The sequence below is a fragment of the Lampris incognitus genome, chromosome 6, assembly GCF_029633865.1.
Source record: "Lampris incognitus isolate fLamInc1 chromosome 6, fLamInc1.hap2, whole genome shotgun sequence".
Lineage (NCBI taxonomy): Eukaryota > Metazoa > Chordata > Actinopteri > Lampriformes > Lampridae > Lampris > Lampris incognitus.
In genome coordinates this window covers 35712411-35735816 of record NC_079216.1, presented here as the reverse complement: position 1 = coordinate 35735816, position 23406 = coordinate 35712411, and the positions used below count along the sequence as shown (strand labels likewise).

The 23406-nt window shown below is 46.0% G+C and overlaps 1 protein-coding gene and 1 long non-coding RNA gene across 4 annotated transcripts; one reads left to right on the top strand and one right to left on the bottom strand.

The window, feature by feature from the left end:
• The first annotated feature begins 3786 nt into the window (after positions 1-3786).
• Positions 3787-10437, top strand: akip1 (A kinase (PRKA) interacting protein 1). Of its 3 annotated transcripts, none has more exons than XM_056282092.1 (5): positions 3787-3903; positions 5202-5439; positions 5537-5611; positions 7505-7621; positions 10011-10437. In XM_056282092.1, exons 2-5 carry the CDS (start codon positions 5281-5283, stop codon positions 10155-10157), a joined length of 498 nt encoding a protein of 165 aa, XP_056138067.1. In that variant the 5' UTR covers positions 3787-3903; positions 5202-5280; the 3' UTR covers positions 10158-10437. The 3 variants fall into 3 exon arrangements, with proteins under 3 accessions (XP_056138067.1, XP_056138069.1, XP_056138066.1); XM_056282094.1 differs by having other exon boundaries at positions 3818-3903; positions 5289-5439; positions 10057-10437; XM_056282091.1 differs by having other exon boundaries at positions 3818-3903; positions 5289-5439.
• A 2378-nt stretch (positions 10438-12815) lies between these two features.
• LOC130113692 (uncharacterized) lies at positions 12816-14298 on the bottom strand. Its single transcript, XR_008810348.1, has 3 exons — positions 14273-14298; positions 13255-13432; positions 12816-12916 (listed from the first exon to the last, which is right to left on the bottom strand). It is a non-coding gene; the product is annotated as an uncharacterized LOC130113692 (long non-coding RNA).
• Positions 14299-23406: the final 9108 nt, after the last annotated feature.

Sequence of the window (23406 nt, the reverse complement as noted above, 5' to 3'; positions counted from 1 at the left end):
AGGCCAAACGAACTTGACGCTCACCAGCTTGGTCGAGGCCTTCACTCCCGGGTGGGAAAGGCCGTGGACAGTGTCGAAAACTCGGCGCCGCCAGGAAGTGGGCACCAGGGGGCGCGGTTGACCGGTGGAGATTTCACAGAGGAGGGTGGTGTTGGCCGCGTCGAACGTCACATCCTCCAGCCTTAGCGCCGTAGGGGTCGACCGGTAGTCTTGAACGGTCGCGTCCTTGGCTTGGTCCGCTGCCATAGCGGCGTAGTCGAGTCCCAAGTGAACGGCGTTAACAACCGCCCGTGAAAGGCAGTCGGCGACGAAGTTATCCTTGCCCGACATGTGTTGTATGTCCGTGGTAAACTCGGAAACCGCCGCGAGATGGCGCTGCTGACGCCCAGACCACAGTTCTGAGGTTTTGGCCATACAGAACGTCAGCGGTTTGTGGTCCACGAAAGCGGTGAACTGTCGGCCCTCCAATAGGAACCTAAAGTGTCTGGTTGCGAGGAAGAGACCCAGTAGTTCCCTATCAAAGGTGTTGTATTTGCGCCCGCTCTCACGGAGTTGTTTACTGAAGAACGCCAATGGCTGCCAGCCCCCCCCCCCCCACCCACTGCTCACACACGGCCCCCACGGCGTAGTCGGAGGCATCCGTTGTAAGGGCTATGGGGGCGGCAGGCGACGGGTGAGCTAGCAGCGCAGCGTTGGCCAGCGCGGTCTTGGCGGCCACAAAAGCCTCGTCCATCCCCGAAGACCAGTCCAGCTCGTCCTTAGACTTCTTACCCCGCAGGGCCTCATACAGGGGACGCATGATGTGGGCGGCACGGGGCAGGAAACGGTTATAAAAGTTCACCATGCCCAGGAATTCCTGCAGCGACTGTACAGTGCGGGGGCGGGGGAACATGGTGACAGCCTCAACCCTGGCAGGGAGGGGAACGGCCCCCTGTGGAGTGATGTGGTGCCTGAGGAAGGTGATGGACGACTCCCCGAACTGACACTTAGCTGGGTTGATGATGAGGCCGTGTTCGCTGAGCCTGTCGAACAGCTGTCTGAGGTGCGTCATGTGTTCCTCCGCCGACGCGCTGGCCACGAGGATGTCGTCTAAGTACACAAACAAAAATGGCATGTCGCGGAGCATAGAATCCATAAGGCGCTGAAATGTCTGCGCCGCCCCTTTAAGGCCGAAAGGCATACGTAAGAACTCAAAGAGCCCAAAGGGTGTGATGACAGCCGTTTTTGGGACATCCAGTGGGTGGACCGGCACTTGGTGATACCCCCGCACTAAGTCGATTTTGGAATAGATGGCAGCGCCCGCCAGGTGGGTAGAGAAATCTTGTACGTGCGGTACGGGGTACCGGTCGGGGGTCGTGGCATTGTTTAGGCAACGGTAGTCCCCGCACGGGCGCCAACCCCCGTCGGCCTTAGTAACCATGTGAAGAGGGGAAGCCCACGGGCTGTCAGAACGGCAGACAATGCCGAGGCGCTCCATAGTCGAAAACTCCTCCCTGGCTATTGCGAGCTTGGCCGAGTCGAGGCGTCGGGCCCGGGCGTAAACTGGGGGGCCCACTGTGGTGATATGATGTTCCAAGCCGTGCTTGGCCACCGCCGAGGAGAAGGTGGGTGTGGTGCGCTCGGGGAAATTGGCGAGCAGGCGTTGGTATGGATCCCCGGTGGAGAGTGTGTTAGCGAGGCACAGCGCTCCAGCCCCCCCAAGCGTGCAGGGGTATGACGCAAAAGAGACGGCATCAATCACGCGACAGTTTTTAACATCCACCAGCAGGTTGAAAGCACAGAGGAAATCCGCACCTAGGTGGATACAGCAGCCACCACAAAGTCCCAGTCGAAACGTCGGCCGCCAAAACACACGTCCACATGTCTGATACCGTACGTCCGAATGGACGTGCCGTTGGCGGCGTCCATCTGGGGGCCGTGACTGTCGGTCATCGTGTCCACAGCTTGTGCTGGTAGTACGCTGCGTTGAGCGCCAGAGTCAACCAGCAGCCGCCGGCCCGACAAGGAGTCTCTGATGAACAACAGCTTGCAGTCACGGCCGGCGCCCATAGCCGTTAACGAGCGCCGGCCTTGGCGTTTCCCTGAACCCTGTAACTGCAGGGTTTGCGACACTGTTTTGCTTTTGCCCCAAACCTGGCATGGTAATAACAGAGCCCGTCGTCAGGTTGGCGGCGGGCTGTCACCGCAGCCGCGGTGTCCATATAGTCGTACACAGGTGGTGGTGGGGCGGTCTGGTGGGGTAGCAGGGCATGCACAAACTGTTGCCGGTTGGCCAGGAAAACCCTGTCTGCTTCAGCAGCCAGAGAACGGTAGTCCTTGGAGGCGGCGAGAGGAGAACTGGCCAGTGCTGTGCGTACAGGCGCGGGGAGCTGCCTCAGAAAAATGTGTGTGAAAAGAAAGGCCGGATCAGCCGATCCCAGCACAGACAGCATTTTTTCCATTAACTCAGACGGTTTGCCGTCGCCGAGGCCATTCAGGGACAGTAAACGGTCTGCCTTCTCCAGCTCCGACAGTTCAGGAGGAATGTCTTTATAGCATCGTACTTGCCAGCAGCTGGCGGAGCTTCCAACAGTGTCGTTGTCGATGCGTCTAACGCCGCCACTACGTTTAAGTACTGCGTTGCATCCTGCGTTATCCCTCTCAGCTGGAACTGGGCTTCCACATGTTGAAACCACGGCCGTGGACTATGCTGCCAATAGTCGGGTAGCTTCACAGTAGCGGCGTAAATGCTAGCGTTAGCAATAGCCATGTTGTTAGCACCGGCGTCGGGAGCGGGTACCGCGGCAGCATTATTCCCGGCGTCTTCGTTGTCAGACATACTCGTATTAGTAGTTCGATCACGTCGGGGTCACCAATGTGGAGTTAGAAAACAACGAGACAGGAGACGTGAGAGTAGACGTAGTCGAGGTAGTTTACTAGCTCCAACTTAGCATGTCATACATTCGACAACGACACTGAACTGTCAACCGGAAGCGGAAGTGCATTATCTCACCCCTCGCCTCTTCCCTTAAAGGTACACCGTCCTCTTAGGTGAATGTCTCTCGTTATATAGATGTGGGTCACCACAATACCCAAAAAACATTTAGTGAGGACAAATGCAAAACTTTATTGTGTAACCATCAAAGGGGTTAATTGACGGAAAAACTGTAGAAAAGAAATGAAGATGTGTACATCAATGAGTAAGTTTAAAAAATTCTTTAAAAATAACACGTTGAACAGATAAAGGATGGATGAACAAAGAGGTGGAATGGAATAACATGACATGGCGCAGGATGTGTAAGGTGCCTTGTTTGACTTGTGCTGCTTTGTTTATTTTGATTTCTATGAATTGGTCTTTCTTTTCTTCTTCACTTTTGTTTTGTTTTGCAAGTTTTGGTTTGGTTTGGCTTGATTGAGAATATATGTAAAAAAAGAAAGAAAGGTAGAACCAGAAAGGTTCTTCCTACGCCCCTTTCGAACATGGTCCAGTTATTATTTGTGTTGTTACAGAGAGTTTGCAAAATATGTTCACTGTTATTTCCATTTGTTTTTGTATTCCTGCCTATGTATTGTATTTGGTTATTTTAACATGTTCGAAATAAAATCAATCATATCATGAAGGTTTCAGGCCCTCTCAGCGTTTAGACTGAGAAATTATATTTGAGAATGGGATGAGGGATGGGGAAGAATTTTTTTCTGGAAAGGAGAATTTAGACGCAATGTTAACACGACAGTTGGTGGCGATAATGCTCCGCACTGTTGCAATTCGCCATTAAAAAGAAGAAGTCTGGGTCCCTGTTTGGATTAGACGTCATCAACCGGCGACAGCGTCCTGCCAAAACAAACAGCAGCTGCAGGGCTGGTTACCTAGCCGCCGAGTTTACTCAATAAATACCCAGTTATGTGCACCGAGTGCAGTTCCTGGTAAGAAACCATCGTATTTTACCAATACGATACGTCCTTTTAGTCCAGTTTGCCTGCGGTTGTTACGTCGCTCGCTACGTTAACTGCAGCAGGTTGGGTTACCGCGGCTAAATGAGTCACGCTTGTGTGTGTAATATTATATATCTATATCTATATCATTGGATGGCTGGATATATAATTGAATAAGGATCTTAACCCCTAAATCCTGTGTGGAAAAAAAGCGTTTTATAAAAATATGAAACGGGGGGGGGGCGCACATTTATACCCAATACTTAAAAATGGCCCTGCAACACCATCCAGCTTGAAAACCAATTCACTAACGACCGACACAGTTGGTTGAGGCAGGTGGGTGAAGTAGGGAACCTGGTTGTGCTGTGGCCGGACCGCTTGATTACCTTTTCCAACCAACTTTAGATCAAACCACGCCCACTTCCGTGTGACGGAAACGTTCGCATGGAGACGTTATTTATCAGTTACGATTAGGTTAAGATTGAGGGCGTGGTTTGATCTAAAGTTGGTTGGAAAAACGATAGACGCTACAGGGCCTGTGGCATATGAGTGGAGCTTAACATGCTGGGTATCTTGTGAGAAGGGAATACAAGCGCGGTCGACGGCACAGTAAAATGTGAACTAGAATACTACCGAAAGGGATCCGCGTATGGTTTGGAGACAGTGGCACTGACAAAAGACAGGAGATGGAAAGACTGAAAATACGATTTTGATTGGGAGTGACGAAGAAGGGCAGGATTAGGAACGAGTATATTGACTTGACTATATTAGAGGGACAGCTCGGGTTGGACGGTTTGAAGACAAAGCAAAAGTCAAGATTGAGATGGCTTGGACATATGTGGAGGATAGATACTGGGTCTATAAGGAGAAGGATGCTGAATATGGAGCTGCCAGGGAAGAGGAAGGCCAAAGAGGAGGTTTATGGATGTGTTGTGGGAGGACATGCAGGTGGCTGGTGTGACAGAGGAAGATGCAGAGGACAGGAAGCGAAAGATACGGATGATCCGCTGTGGCGACCCCTAACGGGAGCAGCCGAGAGTAGTAGTAGTAGTAGTAGTAGTACATACTACCGAAAGGGATAGATTTATCTCAGGGGTCAAAGGTGTCAAGAGTATTTGTCTCTTTTGTGCAAAGTTATCACTTGTGTATTCCGCCCCGTGCATATATTTAGGTAAATAACCTTTGCACCTGACTTGTTGCGTTTGATACACCAGACATAAACCCAAAGTACATTTATTATGATGCCATGGTTGCGGTAGGTAAGTCACAATGTGCCATGTCGTTGTCAGCGGTCATCGTATATCAAAACAATTTCGTGTGGCGGACGAAGTGAAGGTGAAGGCAGCAGAGATTTGACTCGTCTTTTCTATGGCAAGTCAAAACTGGCTGGATTCTTCGCTGCGTCGCTCGGCCCTGCTCGGACAGGAGGTGCTGCGGCGGGCCTCCAGACGGAGCGTGGACTGGACCAGTACGACCAGTACCTCCCAAACCCCCACCAGTAACCAAGATGACCGAAACACACTCAAGGTGCGTGTCTGTGATGTTCATAGCAATCCCCAGCATGTAAAACTGGCATATTACTTCTGCTTGTCACCCATCTCATGATGTCCCTGTAATCTTTCAGAGAACACATACAAACCTCCATGATGCGTTTGGGACTATAGCAGAGTTTATGGCACAGACTACCCATCAGTGCAAGGTCAGATGGTGAAAGCTTGTTTATTCATTCATGTCTTGGTTGCCGTTGCCCAGTTTATGCTGATGTCAGAAAACCGCACATGTTCATGACTTAGATGGGCGCTTGAATGCTTATTTCACGTTTATGCATTTGGCCTTCAAATTTTATTTCTTTGTAAATAAAGCAAACATGCATACACTTGCACCTACAGAAGGGTGACAAGTCAAAGGAAAAACCTCAATGCTTGACCCACCCCTACAGTGAGGGGGTCGGGGGGCTCAGTTATGCTATGGGGACATTTTCCTGGCATGGCAATACCCCCATCCACAAGGCACGATGGGTCACTGAATGGTTTGATGAGGATGAAAATTATGTAAATCATATGCTATGGCCTTGGCAGTAACCAGATCTCAACCCAGTTGAACACCTATTAGAGAAGTTGCACTGACGTGTTAGACGGCATTCTCCACCACCATCATCAAAGCACAAAGGAGGTTGAATCAGTCCATCTGGATACAACGTTTATTGACAAGATACCTTTCATCACTCATCGAAATGACATCTTCGGTCTAAACTGAGTGCAGGTGTCCCCACCATTATAAACAATACAGTTGCATAACGACTGAAAACAACGACCAGTTTCATATGCAAATATGGGTGTGGCCATTAACTAGACTTTCAGTGGCCATGTGTACTATTCACAGAGGATTTGGGAATGTTTGCAATCACAGCATTGTACGATGGCAACAGATGTATTCTTAGCCCCCCCTGTTCAGGGATGGTCGTGCCCTCTTAACATAGATGGCCTCTTTGACTCGCTGTTCAACCCAGCATTCCTCCCTATCAAGGACATCCTCATCCCTGAAAGAGTTGTCAAGTTTACACTTAGCTGCCTAAGTTTAAACCAGTGGTGATTCCGTGTTGGAAAAGCTGAGACACGTGTTTTGCAAACACCATGTCTCGGTTGCTTTCAAACCCCAAAACACGCTGTGCCAGAAGTTGGTCCACCCCAAGGATAAGGTCCCCTGGCACAAACAGAGCAATATAGTGTAGTGCGGTTAAGTGCCAGGAAGATTGCCGTGACTTATACATTGGGGAAACTAGGACACTGGCCAAGAGAATGGCACAACACAGGCGAGCTAACACCTCAGGCCAGAACTCCGCAGTCTACACCCATCTACAGGCCAGTGGCCACTCTTTTAAGGATGAGGGTGCGCACATCCTTGATTGGGAGGAACGCTGGTTTTAATGGGGAGTCAAAGAGGCCATCTATATTAAGAGGGAACAACCATCCCTTAATCGGGGGCGGGGGGGGGGGGGCTAAGAGTACATCTGTTGCCATCTTACAATGCAGTGATTGCAAACATTCCCAAATCTTCCTTGAATAGTACACATGGCCATTGAAACTCTAGTTAATGGTTAAACCCACTTTTGCATATGAAACTGGTTGTTGGTTTCGGTCGTTATGCAACTGTATTGTTTATAAGGGTGAGATACCTGCAGTCAGGACTGAAGATCACTTTAGTTGAGTGATGAAACGTCAATAAATGTTGTATCCAGATGAACTGATTCAGCGTTCTTTGATTTTCTTACCTGGATTATTGAGCATGCATCAAAACATATTTCGGAAGAATTATGTCTATCCCTCCAGTAGAGTTCAGACACTTGTAGAATCTATGACAAGGAGCACTGAAGCTGGTCTGGAGGCTCGTGGGTGGCCCAACACCTTACTAAGACACTTTATGTTGCTTTTTCCTTTAAGCTGTCACCTGTGTGTGTGTGTGTGTGTATATATATGTGTGTGTATATATATATATATATATGTGTGTGTGTGTGTGTGTGTATGTGTATATATATATATATATATATACCATACTAACTCTGACGATTTAAAAAAATATGTCTGTGTTGCAGAACTTCTATGACTCTGAGCATTGTGAAACCAGCAACATTGAGAGGAACCATGTGTCCAGGTTCCACACACAGCCAACCACTGGAACGACTATGTCTGCCCTCTCAACCAGGAAACATGTAAGTTCTTTTTGTTAGCTCAATCTGTGATATAACCTTTCATTTTATTCAAGTCAAGTCAAATTTATTTGTAAAGCACATTTAAAAACAACCCACATTGACCAACTTGCTGTACAGACCAGAGCAGGTAGCTAAAACAAATACAAGAAACACTGACATAAAACAAGGCACATACATTATATGGACAAAAGTATTGGGACACCTGGCCATTACACCTACAGGAGCTTTTATGGCATCCCATTCTAAATCCATAGGCATTAATATGGAGTTGGTCCTCCCTTTGCAGCTATAACAGCTTCCACTCTTCTGGGAAGGCTTTCCTCAAGATTTTGGAGTGTGTCTGTGGGAATTTTTGCCCATTCATCCAGAAGAGCATTTGTGAGGTCAGGCACTGATGTTGGACGAGAAAACCTGGCTCGCAATCGCCGTTGTAGTTCATCCCAAAGGTGTTCGATGGAGCTGAGGTCAGGGCTGTGTGCGGGCAAGTCAAGTTCTTCCACACCAAACTCACCCAACCATCTTAATGGACCTTCCTTTGTGCACTGGGGCACAGTCATGCTGGAACAGAAAGGACCCTCCCCAAACTGTTCCCACAAAGTTGGAAGCATAGAGTTGTCCAAAATGTCTTGGTATGCTGAAACATTAAGATTTCCCTTCACTGGAACTAAGGGGCCTAGCCCAACCCCTGAAAAACAACCCCATATCATTATCCTTCCTCCACCAAACTTTATAGTTGGCACAATGCAGTCTGGCAGGTAACGTTCTACTGGCATCCGCCAAAACCAGATTCATCCATCAAACTGCCAGACAGAGAAGTGTGATTCGTCACTCCACAGAACACGTTTCCACTGCTCTAGAGTCCAGTGGCAGTGTGCTTTACACCACTCCATCCGACGATTGGCATTGTGCGTGGTGATGTAAGGCTTGCATGCAGCTGCTTGGCCATGGAAACCCATTCCATGAAGCTCCCGGTGCACAGTTTTTGTGCTGATGTTAATGGCAGAGGAAGTTTGGAAATCTGCAGTTATTGAGTCAACAGCGCATTGGCGACTTTTACGCACTATGTGCCTCAGCACTCGTTGACCCCGCTGTGTGACTTTATGTGGTCTGCCACTTAATGGCTGAGTTGCTGTTGTTCCTAAACACTTCCACTTTTCAATAATACCACTCACAGTTGACAGCGGAATATCTAGCAGGGGAGAAACTTCACAAACTTGACTTATTGCAAAGGTGGCATCCTATGACAGTACCACGCTTGAATTCACTGAGCTCTTCAGAACGACCCATTTTTTCACAAATGTTTGTAACTGTAGACTGCATAGCTAGCTGCTGGATTTTAAACACCTATGGCAATGGGTCTGAATGAAACACCTGAATTCAATAATGAAGAGTTGTGTCCCAATGCTTTTGTCCATATAGTGTAGCTCGTAGGCATGAAAAAACAACATAATGGGTATAGGCACAAGCCAGCAATCAGCCACATCAGGAGGATTCAAATGCTAGTGAATAAAAGTAAGTTTTGTGCCGGGACTGTGGAGTGCTTTCATTGAGCTTTCAACATGATGAATGTATTTATAATGAATACTTATTCTTAAGTGAGCGATAAAGCCTACTTGGAACTGTAAGACTATAGACATACAGTGTAGGAATCACCTATACGAGACTTAATATCTGATATTTCTGTCAAATATAGCCTTTCTGTAGATGACTGTCTTCTGGTTTTACATATCTTTTGGAATTCAGCACCAGTTGAAATGGCATCACCACTTAGCAACATGGCAACCACATGCTTGCATGGCTTGGGGTGCCAGCTCAGATTACAGCGTTGTTCTGGGTTTTTTTTTTGTTTTTTGTTTTTTTGTTATTGTCTCACATTTTGTATCAAAACCCCTGGTCATCTTTCTGGATGCACAAGGACTGCTTGACTACAACAATTGTTGACTTGAATGTTTACATTGTTAAAGTGAATGAAAATCTTATTTGTCCCCCCATATTGCGGACAGGTGACGATCCACACTAGCACATTCACTCTAAACTGGAACTCTAACAAAATAAAGCAGCATTTTCTTTTTCTGTTTGTTGTAGTAATGCTTTGTATTTGTATCTTTTTATTATTAACTTTGCAAAGACATATCTAAAAAAGATGCTTGGAAAAGGCAGAGGTTAGATTTAGGTGAACTTCTGTGTATATTTTGAGATATCTCACATTTTTCTTGTTCTGTTTATCCTTGGTGGAAGTTTGCGCTCTCCAAGTGCGCTTGCTATTTTCTGTACTCTTTACTTGTCATATGACCCAATTGTTCCAACGGGGATACTTTTACATCTCATCTGATTAAGTTAAATTGTCATCATCATTAATTAAGTTAATGATGTTCCTGTCTGTGGCTAGGGCTGCATGTCAGTGGGTGAGGATTTTCACATTGAGGTTTCCCCAGGGACCTACGCCATCACCGCAGGCACGCCAGACTCAGGCCAACAGACCGAGCTGGTTAACATCAAGGCTGGAGAGAGTGTCAACCTCACCTTTAACTTCTGAGCACCTATGTGACTATACCAGTCACTTTTGATCCTGTGAATATCCATAATGAAAGCCATCCAATCCAAATATTGTTTACATGTGTATTTTGCCTCTTTTCATATTATTACTGTCATTTAACAGTCTATATTTTGTTGATTTTTTTTTGTGTGGATAGAAGCCATATTTTCATTGTATTTTGAGGGTATTTGTTCATAGGTTATCAAAGAAGGTTGAATTATTTCATCTGGATACAACGTTTTTTGACATACGTTTCATCACTCAACTAAGTGACCTCTCCAGTCTAAACTGACCGCAGGTATCCCCACCCTTATAAACAATACAGTTACATAACGACCGAAACCTACGACCAGTTTCATATGCAAATATGCGTGTAACCATTAACTAGAGTTTCAATGGCCATGTGTACTATTCACAGAGGATTTGGGAATGTTTGCAATCACAGCATTGTAAGATGGTGACAGATGTACTCTTCGCCCCCCCCCCCCCCCCGGTTTAGGGATGGTCGTTCCCTCTTAACATAGATGGTCTCTTTGACTCCCTGTTCAAATCAGTGTTCCTCCTATCAAGCATGTGCACATCCTCATCCATGAAAGAGTGGCCACTGGCCTGTAGATGGGTGTAGACTGTGGAGTCCTGGCCTGACGTGTTAGCTCTCCTGTGTTGTGCCATCCTCTTAGCCAGCATCTGTTTAGTTTCCCCAATGTTAGATTGGTTACAATGTTACATTAGCTTCCCCAATTGCATTTGAAACTGGTCGTTGGTTTTGGTCGTTATGCAACTGTATTTTTTATAAGGGGTGGGGATCCCTGGAGACAGTTTAGACTGAAGGGGTCACTTAGCTGAGTGATGAAACATATCTGTCAATAAACGTTGTATCCTGATGAATTGATTCAACCTTTTTTGATTCTCTTGCCTGGATTATTGAGCCTTCATCAAGATGCTCATAGATTATGTATAATTTCTGCCTTGAAATGTCATGTAATGCACTGACATTATTAACACACGTATACATACGACACTATCCAAATAAAGTATTTTTTTATCAGTAGTTACTTGGTTTGTGGCATCAATTTCCAAAACGGTAATATTATGTAGTTAGAAGAGTTTCCTGATCCATAGATTAATTTATGTGTTAATAATAGTGGTGGTGTTGCTAGAAAGGAAGGGCAAAAGCTTGCAGGAGATGAGGGTCTTCAAAAACATCACCAGCATTCACCCTTCTTTTGAGAACCAGGGAGTGGTTGAAATGGTGAGCTGTGATTGGGCAAGGCACTGAACTGCGGGGCAAGGTAACCAAGTTTTTCAGACTGGGATTTTCCCTTTGGCACTGGATTCCCTGAAAAACAAAAACAGATTCACAATGCAGTGTGTGTGTGTGTGTGTGTGTGTGTGTGTGTGTGTGTGTGTGTGTGTGTGTGTGTGTGTCAGAGAGAGAGAGACTTTCAACATTGCAGATCTTATCCAGCATGTTTTCCCAGTGTATATAGTATATATATTCCTTGCAGGAATCCTGAGCAGTTATATATCTGTTACTGGAACTAGGGTTTACATGAAGTTTTTATATATAGATATATATAAATAGGGCTGTATGTCAGAGTAGGGTCCACTTACCTGGTGGTCTGTGCTGAGACTCGTGTGCTCTTTCTCCAGTACTTCCAGGAAGATCTCCCACTTTTGCTCCTTAGCATACCTGAGGGATGCGGTGTCACTCTGGCCTCTACCTCAGACAGAGATAAGGGAGAAATTGACTTATGAAGTTCACTTTTACCCTTAATCTGTATTGCTGAGGTTCTCCAATAGAATGTCCACTCTGTTCTTTAGTTCTGCCTTTTCAAAACCCTCCCTTTTTACCAGGAACTCTGGACAGCCATGGGTGTACAACTGGACAGTGGTATGTAGAAGCCTCTGAATGACTGCATTGTCTGCAGCGTAGCTGTGGAGCACAGAATGAGGCACGACAAATACGGTGCAAGTTGTAATGGCAGCTGCATGCTAACACAGAGACTTGATGCTCCCTGACAGTGGTCTCATAGTGAGGTTCTGGGATGTACACAGCCAAGTCCTCGGGCATCTGTGTCACCGCTACTCCAAATCATCTCCTGGAGGTCTGTAGCACCTACAGCTGCAACTTCAGAGTAAGATATACGAGTTAGTTTGGTGATGTAATGCATAACAACAGGTTCACAGAAAGCCGGCTATCTCTCTTTGCAAACCTTAAAACTTGTCTCGGTGTCATGGAAGTGGGATATGGTCTGTGTGTGTGGCCTCCCATCCATACACACCACACCCCACTCCCACAAACATATTCAATTATCAAGTCCAACCCTCAACTTTTGAAAAGCAAATGTTTGGGGGCGTCCAGGTAGCGCAGCAGTCTATTCTGTTGCCTACCATCATGGGGATCGCTGGTTCAAATCTCCGTGTTACCTCAAGCTTGGTCAGGTGTCTCCACAGACACAATTGGCCGTGTCTGCGGGTGGAAAGCTGGATGTGGGTATGTGTCCTGGTCACTGCACTAGTGCCTCCTCTGGTTGGTTGGTGCGCTTGTTGGGGGGGGGGCTGGGGGAATAGCATGATCCTCCCATGTGCTACTTCCCCCTGGTGAAACTCCTCACTGTCAGGTGAAAAGAAGCTGCTGGCGACTCCACGTGTGTTGGAGGAGGCATGTGGTAGTCTGCAGCCCTCCCCGGATCAGCAGAGAGGGTGGAGCAGTGACCAGGACAACTAAGAAGAGTAAGGTAATTGGCCGGATACAACTGGGGAGAAAAAAGGGGGGGGATCACCCCCCCCCCCAAAAAAAAGAAAAGAAAATGTTTTAAATTGATGTATGTAGCACTTTTCAAAAATCATTTTAAAATCAGAGAAGGTAGCAAAGAAAAGGAAAATCAGTCCAAAAAAAAATTGTAAATAAAACAAGAATAGTCCTTCAGTTTCTGTAGTGGTCAGTTTTGCTAACAAGGGTGATCCAACGTTTAAAAATTCTCTTAGCAAAATCCAGTTCCAGGAGGTATTTTTACTAACCTCTTACTAGAGCTAACCCCCATGAATAAATTGCTTTGAATACACCAGGACCCAATGAGTAACCCAATCATACCTCTTTCAGAGTCTATGTGGTCCATTCTGGCCATCACTCCCTGGCCCGTACCTTCTCAGGGCTTTTGTGTGGCTGATCGTGTCAAGCGAATAAACCAGCTGCTGCTTTGTCACCTGGGATGAGGTGATGCCAAAACTAGCACTTCCTGGATGCTCCCCATCCACACATCTCTGTGACCCTTAAATGAGGAAAAATTTGAACAGGCTATCTATATATGCAGTGATACTGAATGTACTATGTATGGGGCTAAAATTGAGCTTAAAACTGTGACTGTACTAATGCTATCTATGCCTGACATAAAACTGCAGCAGTGGAACATGTGCATGATAGTTATTGCCAAAATTTGCAGGCTGAAAGGTTAGCAATTTTTTTCAATCATAAATTATTTTTCCAAACAAAGGCTGTGTTTAGTATAATCAACAGATTAATATGTATGTATCTATCTCACACTGACATTTAGTCTTATATTCACCTGTACTTCATGTATCACAGAACCCAGATAGTAAAGCCATCCTGCTCCCTCCTGGCCACAACTCAACTACCAGGGAGGAAATCTAAACTTCCCAGAGCCCAACCAGGCAAGTACAGGAGGTAAATGGGCAAACAGGGTTACCCATGTTGCCCCTGAGTGAAGTCAAATGACTTTTTCCATAGATAGTTTAAGCATCACAAAGTTAGACAACAAAATATGAAGCAAAAAAGACATTTTATCTTTAGTATATTTGTCAATAGTGTCTTATGATACAATAAGTGAATATTTTATTGTGTAAGTACCATCACTGAGTTATTTTTTAAATGCAAAGTTGTATAGGCATGGATGAATTTTAAAGGAAGACTGTGAAATGACCTTAACGATTCTAAATATCAAATGCATTGGCCACATATGCACAATATCAGACATCCTGTGTTCACATTGGGAATGCTAAATTGTTACTCCCCATTATATTGGGGAGTAACTATGTAGATATGAGGTTGTTAGCAGAAGGTTGTTTTCAAATGTGTATTCAGGGAGACTGACCTGATCAGAGGTAAGGACACGGGCCGGTTTGAGATGGGATCGGTGGGTCAACTTTTTGCTCTAAAGACGAATGGCAGTGACATCTGGCTCTCAGTGTTGCACGGCGGAACCACCTGTCAATGGAAAGACATACACACAACCATGGCAGAGTGATCTAGCGCTCAGTGAAATATTGTAGGTTTGATCCCTGGTGATCCCCATTCAGATGTTTAATCCCCACCAGTTCCAAGGGACTGCAACTAAGAGACTAGTGCTGCACTCATACTTCTGTTGTGTGAGTTGGGTAAGTGAGAAAACTAATTTCCTTTTTTAGGGATCAATACAATATCACAAGAAGTTCTGCAAACCACACACATGGACACGCATGCACAAACACACATGATGTTGTGAAAAAGCATCAAAGGTGTCATTTGAACTGCCGTATGACTCAAAAAATCCTACATGCAAGGCCTCATCCTCCAGCACCCAAATGAACTCCACAAGAATCACAGAAAGTCTTCAACTAGTGGCGGGGGTCGTCGCTAATTTGTGCTTACTCTCTATTTGAATTAAACGTTTCAGTCTTTCACATCCTTGATAGGCAGGAACACTGATTTGAATGGGGAGTCAAAGAGGTCATCGATGTTAAGAGGGAATGAGTGCCAGGGTGCAAACTATGGGAGAGTCAGAGGGAGCTTGGCTCCCCTTAATAAGACATGAGCTACCCTGAAAACATCCATCCATCCATCTATTATCTTAACCGCTTATCCTGCTCTCAGGTTCGCGGGGATGCTGGAGCCTATTCTAGCAGTCATTGGGCAGCAGGCGGGGAGACACCCTGGACAGGCTGCCAGGCCATCACAAGGCCGACACACACCCATTCATTCCTAGGGACAATTTAGTACGGCCAATTCACCTGACTTACATGTCTTTGGACTGTGGGAGGAAACCGGAGCCCCCGGAGGAAACCCACGCAGACACGGGGAGAACATGCAAACTCCACACAGAGGACGACCCGGGATGATCCACCAAGGTTGGACTACCTGGGGGTCGAACCCAGGACCTTCTTGCTGTGAGGCAACCGTGCTACCCACTGCGCTACCGTGCCGCCAAATTCTCTTAGTCCCACTTCTTATTTAAGTTTGTATTAAGTATTTAATTGATCTATTCAAGTTGTAAGGTACAAATGTGTCACTTTCTTTTTATAAATGCACCAAAGTGAACAGGTAAATCAAAGTGCATGTTTAAAACAAAACATGGGGGTCCGTGGTGGTGTAGCTGTCTAAGCATCGGCTTTGTGTCGATGCAGTTGCCCACTGGGGACCGGGGTTTGCGCCTCGGTCTCGTCAGATCCGACTATGGCCGGACTCGATGAAGCAGCAATTATTGGCAACGCTGTCTTCGGGAGGGGGGTGGTGTCGGCTTGTGTTCGTCACATGAATGCGTCTCTGGGTATATCGGAAAAAGCAGTGGTTTGGCCTGGAGTCGCCTTGTCACGAAAGTGGGAAGGCATCTCCTTCAAGACTGCCGGCCGGAGAGATGCAATTGGCGAACGCATACAGTATGAGGGTGGGAGTTTCAACTAAAATAGGGATCAATTGGCCACTAAATTGGGAGAAAAACGGGAAAATCAGAAATTAAAAATGTTTTAAAATTTAAAAAAAATTAAAAACAAAAAAAAACATGAATATTACAGTATCATGAATCACAATAAACATACAGAGCCTTTCTTAAATGAAATGGTCTACACCAGTGTTTCTCAACCGGGGGTCCGCGGACCCCTAGTGGTCCGTGGTGTAATTGCAAGGGGTCCGTGAAAATAAAATATCTTTAAAAAAAAGATCCTATGACATTTATAGAAATAGGATTATTTTACTCAAATGTGGCTGAGACCTTTATCTACCTAAACTATAAAGGGTAACAGGACTTTTTTCTCTAATTACATCTGTTTCACAAGTGTAATTTATTGTATTTTAATAAGAGATCTCGCTCCCGTTTGCATTGTTAAAAGTTACTGCACAAAAATTCTGTTGTTACATTTCTCTGAAAGTTACTGAATACATATTCTGTTTTGTTACATATATCTGAAAGTTACTGCATAAGAATTCTGTTTTGTTAACTATATCTAAGTTACAACTGAAAGCTCTTATTTTTGCCCCAAAGAGTGAATAAATGCTATAATGCAATTTAAAATGCAGTTTCTACTGTTTCTATCAAATTGCAACCCCCCTCCCCCAAGATCAGGTGGAGGGGTCCTCAGGGTAGATCAAAAATACGCAGGGGGTCCAGGACCCCAAAAAGGTTGAGAACCACTGGTCTACACTACTATTACTACTACTTTCATCTGCTCTCGTTAGGGGTCACCACAGCGGATCATCTGTTTCCATCTCTCTCTGTCCTCTGCATCTTCCTCTGTCATGCCAGCAACGTGCATGTCCTCCATCACCACAAGGGCCTTCAGAACCGGGGGGACGGAGGGGAGAAGTCCCCTTCAATGTGTGTGTGTGTGTGTGTGTGTGTGTGTGTGTGTGTGTGTGGGGCGGGGCGAAAAAGTCCCCCCAATAATCCAGAACATCCACTACTAGATATATGCATAAATATATATAATATTGTTCATATACTCCCTGTATGTGCCAGCATTCATGTCATTCCCATCCCACAATATGTAAGTATTGGTTATTAACAACAACAACAACAAAAAAATCCCCCCCCCTCCCCATGTCTTTGGTACTGGCAGCGGCCCGCGAGACGTGACTTCGGTGACGTGCAGCGGCACTCTGAACTTTTCAATGTGGCGACGTTGAATCCTTCTCTGTCCATCATCACTCACAGGTTTGTAAATTTCCTCACAAACAAATTGTGCTTACCCATTTTTAAAAGATAAAAATGTCGTTATGATGAAACCTGAGGTTGAAACATATGTATTTAATTAAGTAAGTAAATGTATTTTTGCTAACTCCTGTCAATACTAGTCAGTGAGCGGGAAGGCTAACTTAAGCTAGCAGGGACGTTGTGATAGTCACATGCAAATAAGTTCTAAAGGTTATAACGTTAATAGGAATGGGTTACATTAATTTGATAACCTGTTAAGCTTAATATGAGAAATGAAAACATTGCACACAGTACAGCAACCTGACCTTACAAGGCTGTACAGCATTTACAGTATGCATTACAGGCAGGTTAAACTCAGCCACTGAGGATACACAAGCCAGTGCACTCTTAGTGCTGGTCCCAAACCCGGATATATGGGGAGGGTTGCGTCAGGAAGGGCATCTTTGCCAAATCAAATATATGGATCATAAATAAGATTTCCATACTGGATTGGTCGAGGCCCGGGCTACCAACGACCGCCACCGGTACTGTTAACCAGCAGGGTGCCGGTGGAAACTATGCTACTGTTGGGCAAAGGAGAAGGAGAGAGGGAAGGCATGTCCAGAGGCAGCGAGAGAGGAGGAAGGGTAGGAGTGTGGAGGTGAGAGTCAGAACTTTGAATGTTGGCACTATGACTAGTAAAGGGAAAGAGCTGGCTGATATTAAAGGGAGAGAGCTGGCTGATATGATGGAAAGAAGGTAGGCATACTGTGTGTGCAAATGGGGTAGGTGTAATTCTGAAGGAAGAGTATGTCAAGAGTGTGCTGGAGATGAAGAGAGTGTCAGACAGAGTGATGAGTGTGAAGCTGGAAATCGAGTGTGTATTGATTAATGTTATCAGCACATATGCCCCGCAAGTTGGGTATGAGATGGAAGAGAAAGAAGAATTCTGGAGTGAGTTGGATGACATGGTGGAGAGGGTACCCAAAGAGGAGAGAGTGGTGATTGGAGTGGACTTCAATGGACATGTTGGTGAAGGGAACAGCGGTGATGAGGAGGTGATGGGTAGGTATGGTGTCAAGGAGAGAAATGTGGAAGGACAGATGGTGGTGGATTTTGTGAAAAGGATGGAAATGGCTGTGGTGAATACATATTTCAAGAAGAGGGAGGAACACAGAGTGACGTACAAGAGTGGAGGAAAGTGCACACAGGTGGACTATATCTTATGTAGAAGGCGCGATCTAAAAGGGATTGGAGACTGCAAGGTGGTGACAGGGGAGAATGTAGCTAGGCAGCATCGATTGGTGGTCTGTAGGATGACTTTGGAGACCAAGAAGAGGAAGTGAGTGAAGGCAGAGCCAAAGATCAAATGGTGGAAGTGGAAGAAGGAAGACTGTTGTGTGGCGTTCAGGCAGGAGTTAAAACGCACTGAGTGGTAGTGAAGAGTTGCCGGATGGCTGGGCAACCACTGCAGAAATAGTGAGGGAGACAGCTAGGAAGGTACCTGGTGGGCCATCAGGACAAAGGAAGAAAGACAAGGAAACTTGGTGGTGGTATGAGGAAGTACAGCAAATTATACAGAGGAAGAGGTTGGCAAAGAAGAAGTGGGATAGTCAGAGACATGAAGAAAGTAGACAGGAGTACAAGGAGATGCAGCATAAAGCAAAGAGAGAGGTGGCAAAGGCAACGGAAAAGGTGTATGGTGAGTTGTATGAGAGGTTAGACACTAAGGAAGGAGAAAAGAACTTGTACCGATTGGCTAGACAGAGGGACCGAGATGGGAAGGATGTGCAGCACGTTAGGGCGATCAAGGATAGAGATGGAAATGTGCTGACAAGTGAGGAGAGTGTGCTGAGAAGGTGGAAGGAATCATTTGTGTAGCTGCCCTCGATATTTGTAATACAGACGAAACGTGGAGAGTCTCAATGGGTGCATTTATTGCTTCAAACACCACACAGATACATTCTTGTCGAGCATCGTGAAAATTATAAAGAATAGAATGACAGTCCCAACACAATTAGGCTAACCTTCATAGCTTCACAAAATAATATACATTTAGAGGAATGTACCATAAAAGAAAACACATGAGCAATAGTAGGCTACACTTAACGTAAAACATGACGTACCTTGCTCCGCTTATCAAGGGGGTAGGAAAATCTTAGAGCGCCATCTTGAGACACGTCTTGGAACAGCTAGCAACTTGCCAGAAACCCTACAACTTGCTCTTAATCTCTAACAGTCTTCTGGTCGCAAATATTTTTAACTGCTTATCAATGTTTCGAATCAATTGTTGTTCAGTAATCATAAACATTTAGGCCAATTCTCAAGTTATGCAGTGAACACTACGATCCTTTTCATATTGCTATCTCACATGCACATGCCTTCACCTGCTTTATCGTTGAGCCAACGTAAACTTCCGCTAGTCGGACGGTAAGGAAAACGTGCTTCAAAATAAAAGTCCCCATACATAGGTAAAGCGATCTCAAATTAAAAGTTGGTAAAAAAACGGCATTAGGGTTGCGGTCACTTACACTCCCTCCAATCATGTTGATGAGTGAAAATACAGATGAACCATATTAAACGAAACGTACGATTCCATATAGGCTAACCGTTTTATGTTTCACAGCTATAGTATACTAGATTGCTAAAGAATGTAACCGAGGGTTTATAGGCGTCGCCTATACGGTATGAAACTATAAAATAATAAATACGGAGGCTCCACTTTTACACGAGAACCGCTTTATTTGGATTCTTCCCCAACGGTAAACTCCACTGCCACCACACTGCGTAAGCACTTCCGCTCTCTCTTCAGCCTTCAAAATAAGAGCTCAAGGCATATACTGTGACGACAACTTATAACAGGAACTTAAAATCACTAACGGGCAAGTCCAGAAAAATAGGTTACATACCTCCCCTCCTACAAAAAGAAACGTCCTCGTTTCAAAACAGTAACACTATAAGTGCAAAAACACAGGCTTGTCCAAAACATTATCAACCTGTCCTCCTAAATATACATATATATAGCAGAAAACACACCCTGACACCAAAAAAAGTGCGTATCAATCTGCGAACCCCAGAAGTAACCCAACACCATAAAACAAAATCTTAACAATAACATTATGCATGTTACTCCTCACCCCACTGCACAGTCTCATTAAAGTATGCCACACTATTCCCCATGTACACCAGAAAGTTCTGATACACCATAGTATCCAGACATACTATATACATATGAAAAAAATGTACCATCACAGTAAAAAAACATGTCAAGTGACCTCGACAAACATTCAACAGAAATTCTAACAGTCATATTTACTTGTCTGTGCTGGGTTTTTTTCTGTTTTTTTTTTTTTCAAACAGCTAACCAAATGTGACAAAGTCCTTGAAACAAACTGGTTTTCTCACAGTCCTCCCAGAACGAGAAACAGTCTGTAGTGGCTCACTTGTGCCTGTAATCCGGACAGTCCCTGTGTCACCAGAGGCCAGCGGCTCCTCAACGGTGCACAATGCTTAGGCACCGGGGTCTTACGGGTTTGACATGGGATGCACTGCTCACACCACCACTGAATATCTTTGAACATGAAAGGCCAGTAACAAGTTTTCCTTGCACGTTCCCACACTCGTTCCACTGAGAAATGTGCCGATGCAGAGCCCCCATGCAGATGCTGCAGCACATCAGGGATAAACGAGGAGGGCATGACAACCTTGACACAGAGCATCTCCGGTGAGGGGAGAGTTCACCGCCCTGCAGAGTAGTCCATTAACAACAGAGAGGCGGGGATATTCAGTCCATAATTTTCTAAGCCACCGGGAGCTACCTCTCATCTGCCCCTTAGGTGGTCGAGAACCACTCCTCTCCATCCAGTCTAACACCTGCCTAATATCTGGGTCAGCCTGTTGTAGCTCCCTCATTTCCGTTCCATCATGTGAAAGTGCATGCATGAAAGACAAATCCTGCGTCTCACTGCTCCTCTCCACACACTGTTCCCCTGCGTTGAAGTCAGAGGTCTGGGGGTTCCCCGTGGGTGTTTGAAGCAGCTGAGTGTCTGTTTGGGGAACACTTGGCCCTTCCTCCGAGCCTATGACATTCACTTGTGCTGGCTGCCGCGTGGCGACATTTACCACCCTGGGCTTGGGGTCCTGAGGACGCCATGAGAGTGCATCAGCATTAGTATGCCGTTGCCCGTCCTGTGTTTCCTCATTAGAGGGGCTCCTAGCAGGTCTGGGACCCCGCCAACTTGGGGAGTTGGTTTCGGTTGTTGTAGGGGGTCCAGTAGTCCTGTTTCTCCCTGGGGCCTCCTTCTGCTCGCCGCTCACGCCAGCCACGGTCAGGTGAACGCCCTCTCTGTTCACCCCATGGGCGAGACTGACAAGTACACTGACACTGACCTCCACGTACTGGGTGAGGGGCTTTCCGTTCATCTCTCCAGTGGCTGGATCGCAGTCGGTTGTTTTCCTCTGCCATTTGTTTCATTTCCATCCTCATTTCCCTCATATCCGCAGTAAGTCTGTCCATAGCTCTGTACAAACCACCCCCATCAGATATGGAGTGCACCATAGCCGCTGCACTGCTTTCAGTGGGAGGCTGGCGTACGTGGGTGTTGACATAGTCCATCTTTAGGGCCTCTCGGGCCATCTCACACCGGCCGGCGATGGTCAGGGCCTCATCCAAATCAGTAGCTCCCTGCTCGTGACATTTAGCTCTCAGCGCCGGGTCAAGTCCAGCCAGAAATCTGAGAAATTTCTCCTCTTTCTGAGCTATATCACCATAGCCTGGGAATGCCTCTCGAACTAGCTTGCTTATTTCTGCTGCATATACTTCCAGACTCTCCCCGGGAGCACGGAGGCGGTCAGAGAGGTTTGCTCTGAAACAGTCAAGAAAATGTCTTTGTCCGAAAGCCTCCAGCAATTTCTCCTTTACCTTAGCGTAATCCGCCTGAATGGCAGCTGGCAAGCTATCCCATAGCAGAAAAGCAGCCTTTGTCAGGCGCGTTGGTAAAATCCTCACCAGTTCATAGTCAAAGTCACCGCCAGTGCCTCCAACCAGCGCCTTCACCGCCACTTCGTATTGTCTGGCCCAGCACGGGAGACTTTGTTTTTCCTCCCCGGGAAATGGCGGCGGGAGTTCAATCCTCACGTTGCTGGCGAGCGGCTTTTCTCCACGTCGCTCTCTGTCATTATAGTCCAGCGGATCCTCGTATTTCCACATGTTGCACCTCAATTATCTCAGAAGACAGCAGCAAGATGAGTGAAGTCTTCGTGCACACACCGCGCCGGGTTTCCGACACGACGAAGCTCCGCCGTTGCTAGCTGAGGCTAACTGAGAAGCTAACCGACTCTCCGAACCTTTCTTTTCGGTAATTTAAACGTCTTTCTTTTGCGGGACGTTGGCACAAGCATCCCACCGCTGCCACCAATGTAACCGAGGGTTTATAGATGTCGCCTATACGGTATGAAACTATAAAATAACAAACACGGAGGCTCCACTTTCACACGAGGACCACTTTATTTGGATTCTTCCCCAACGGTAAACGCCACTGCCACCACACTACGTACAGCACTTCCGCTCTCTCTTCAGCCTTCAGAATAAGAGCTCAATCCATATGCCGTGGCGACAGCTTATAACAGGCACTTAAAATCACTAACGGGCAAGCCCAGAAAAAATAGGTTACAAGAATAAGCATGTCCGGTGCTCCTTTCTCTTTTTCTGTGTTTGAATGGTGTCATGTGAGTCTCTTGCATGCATGTGCAGTCGGTTCTCCTCCCAGGTCTCCGTGGTGATGGTGGCCGCCGTTTGGATGCTGCCTGCCCTTCCACTCCTCACCTAAGTTTTTCTTATTACATGATGATACTGGTCGCGTGGCTTGGGTCCTGGACTGCTCCGTTGGCACGTGGACACTGCTTGGCATCCTGTGCATCATGTTCTTCATACATTTAATGTCCATTATAATTCTGTTATCCTCTTTCAATGTTGTATTGTGTAAATTGCGTGAACACAACATCCATTGCACGCTGTCCGTCTTGGGAGAGAGATCCCTCCTCTGTTGCTCTCCCTGAGGTTTCTTCCTATTTTTTCTCCCTGTTAAAGGGGTTTTTTAGGGAGTTTTTCATTATCCGATGAGAGGGTCTAAGTCGGGATGTTGTGTTGCTGTTAAGCCCACTGAGGCAAATTTGTAATTTGTGATATTGGGCTATGCAAATAAAATTGATTTGGTTTGATTTGATTTGATTTGATTTGATTTGATGGTTGAGGTGTCACTCCGCTAATCACTCACTCTCTAGGGGAAGAACCAATTTCTGAATGGGCCTTTCTATGATCGAAGGTTTAGATTTAGATGGTTGAT

Excerpts from the sequence above, each read along its gene's own strand:
- akip1 (XM_056282091.1), top strand. The coding sequence starts at position 3,881 with ATGTGCACCGAGTGCAGTTCCTG. Across the intron at positions 3,904-5,288 it reads TGCACCGAGTGCAGTTCCTG|TCAAAACTGGCTGGATTCTT; the intron begins GTAAGAAACCAT and ends TTCTATGGCAAG. Across the intron at positions 7,622-10,010 it reads CCCTCTCAACCAGGAAACAT|GGCTGCATGTCAGTGGGTGA; the intron begins GTAAGTTCTTTT and ends GTCTGTGGCTAG.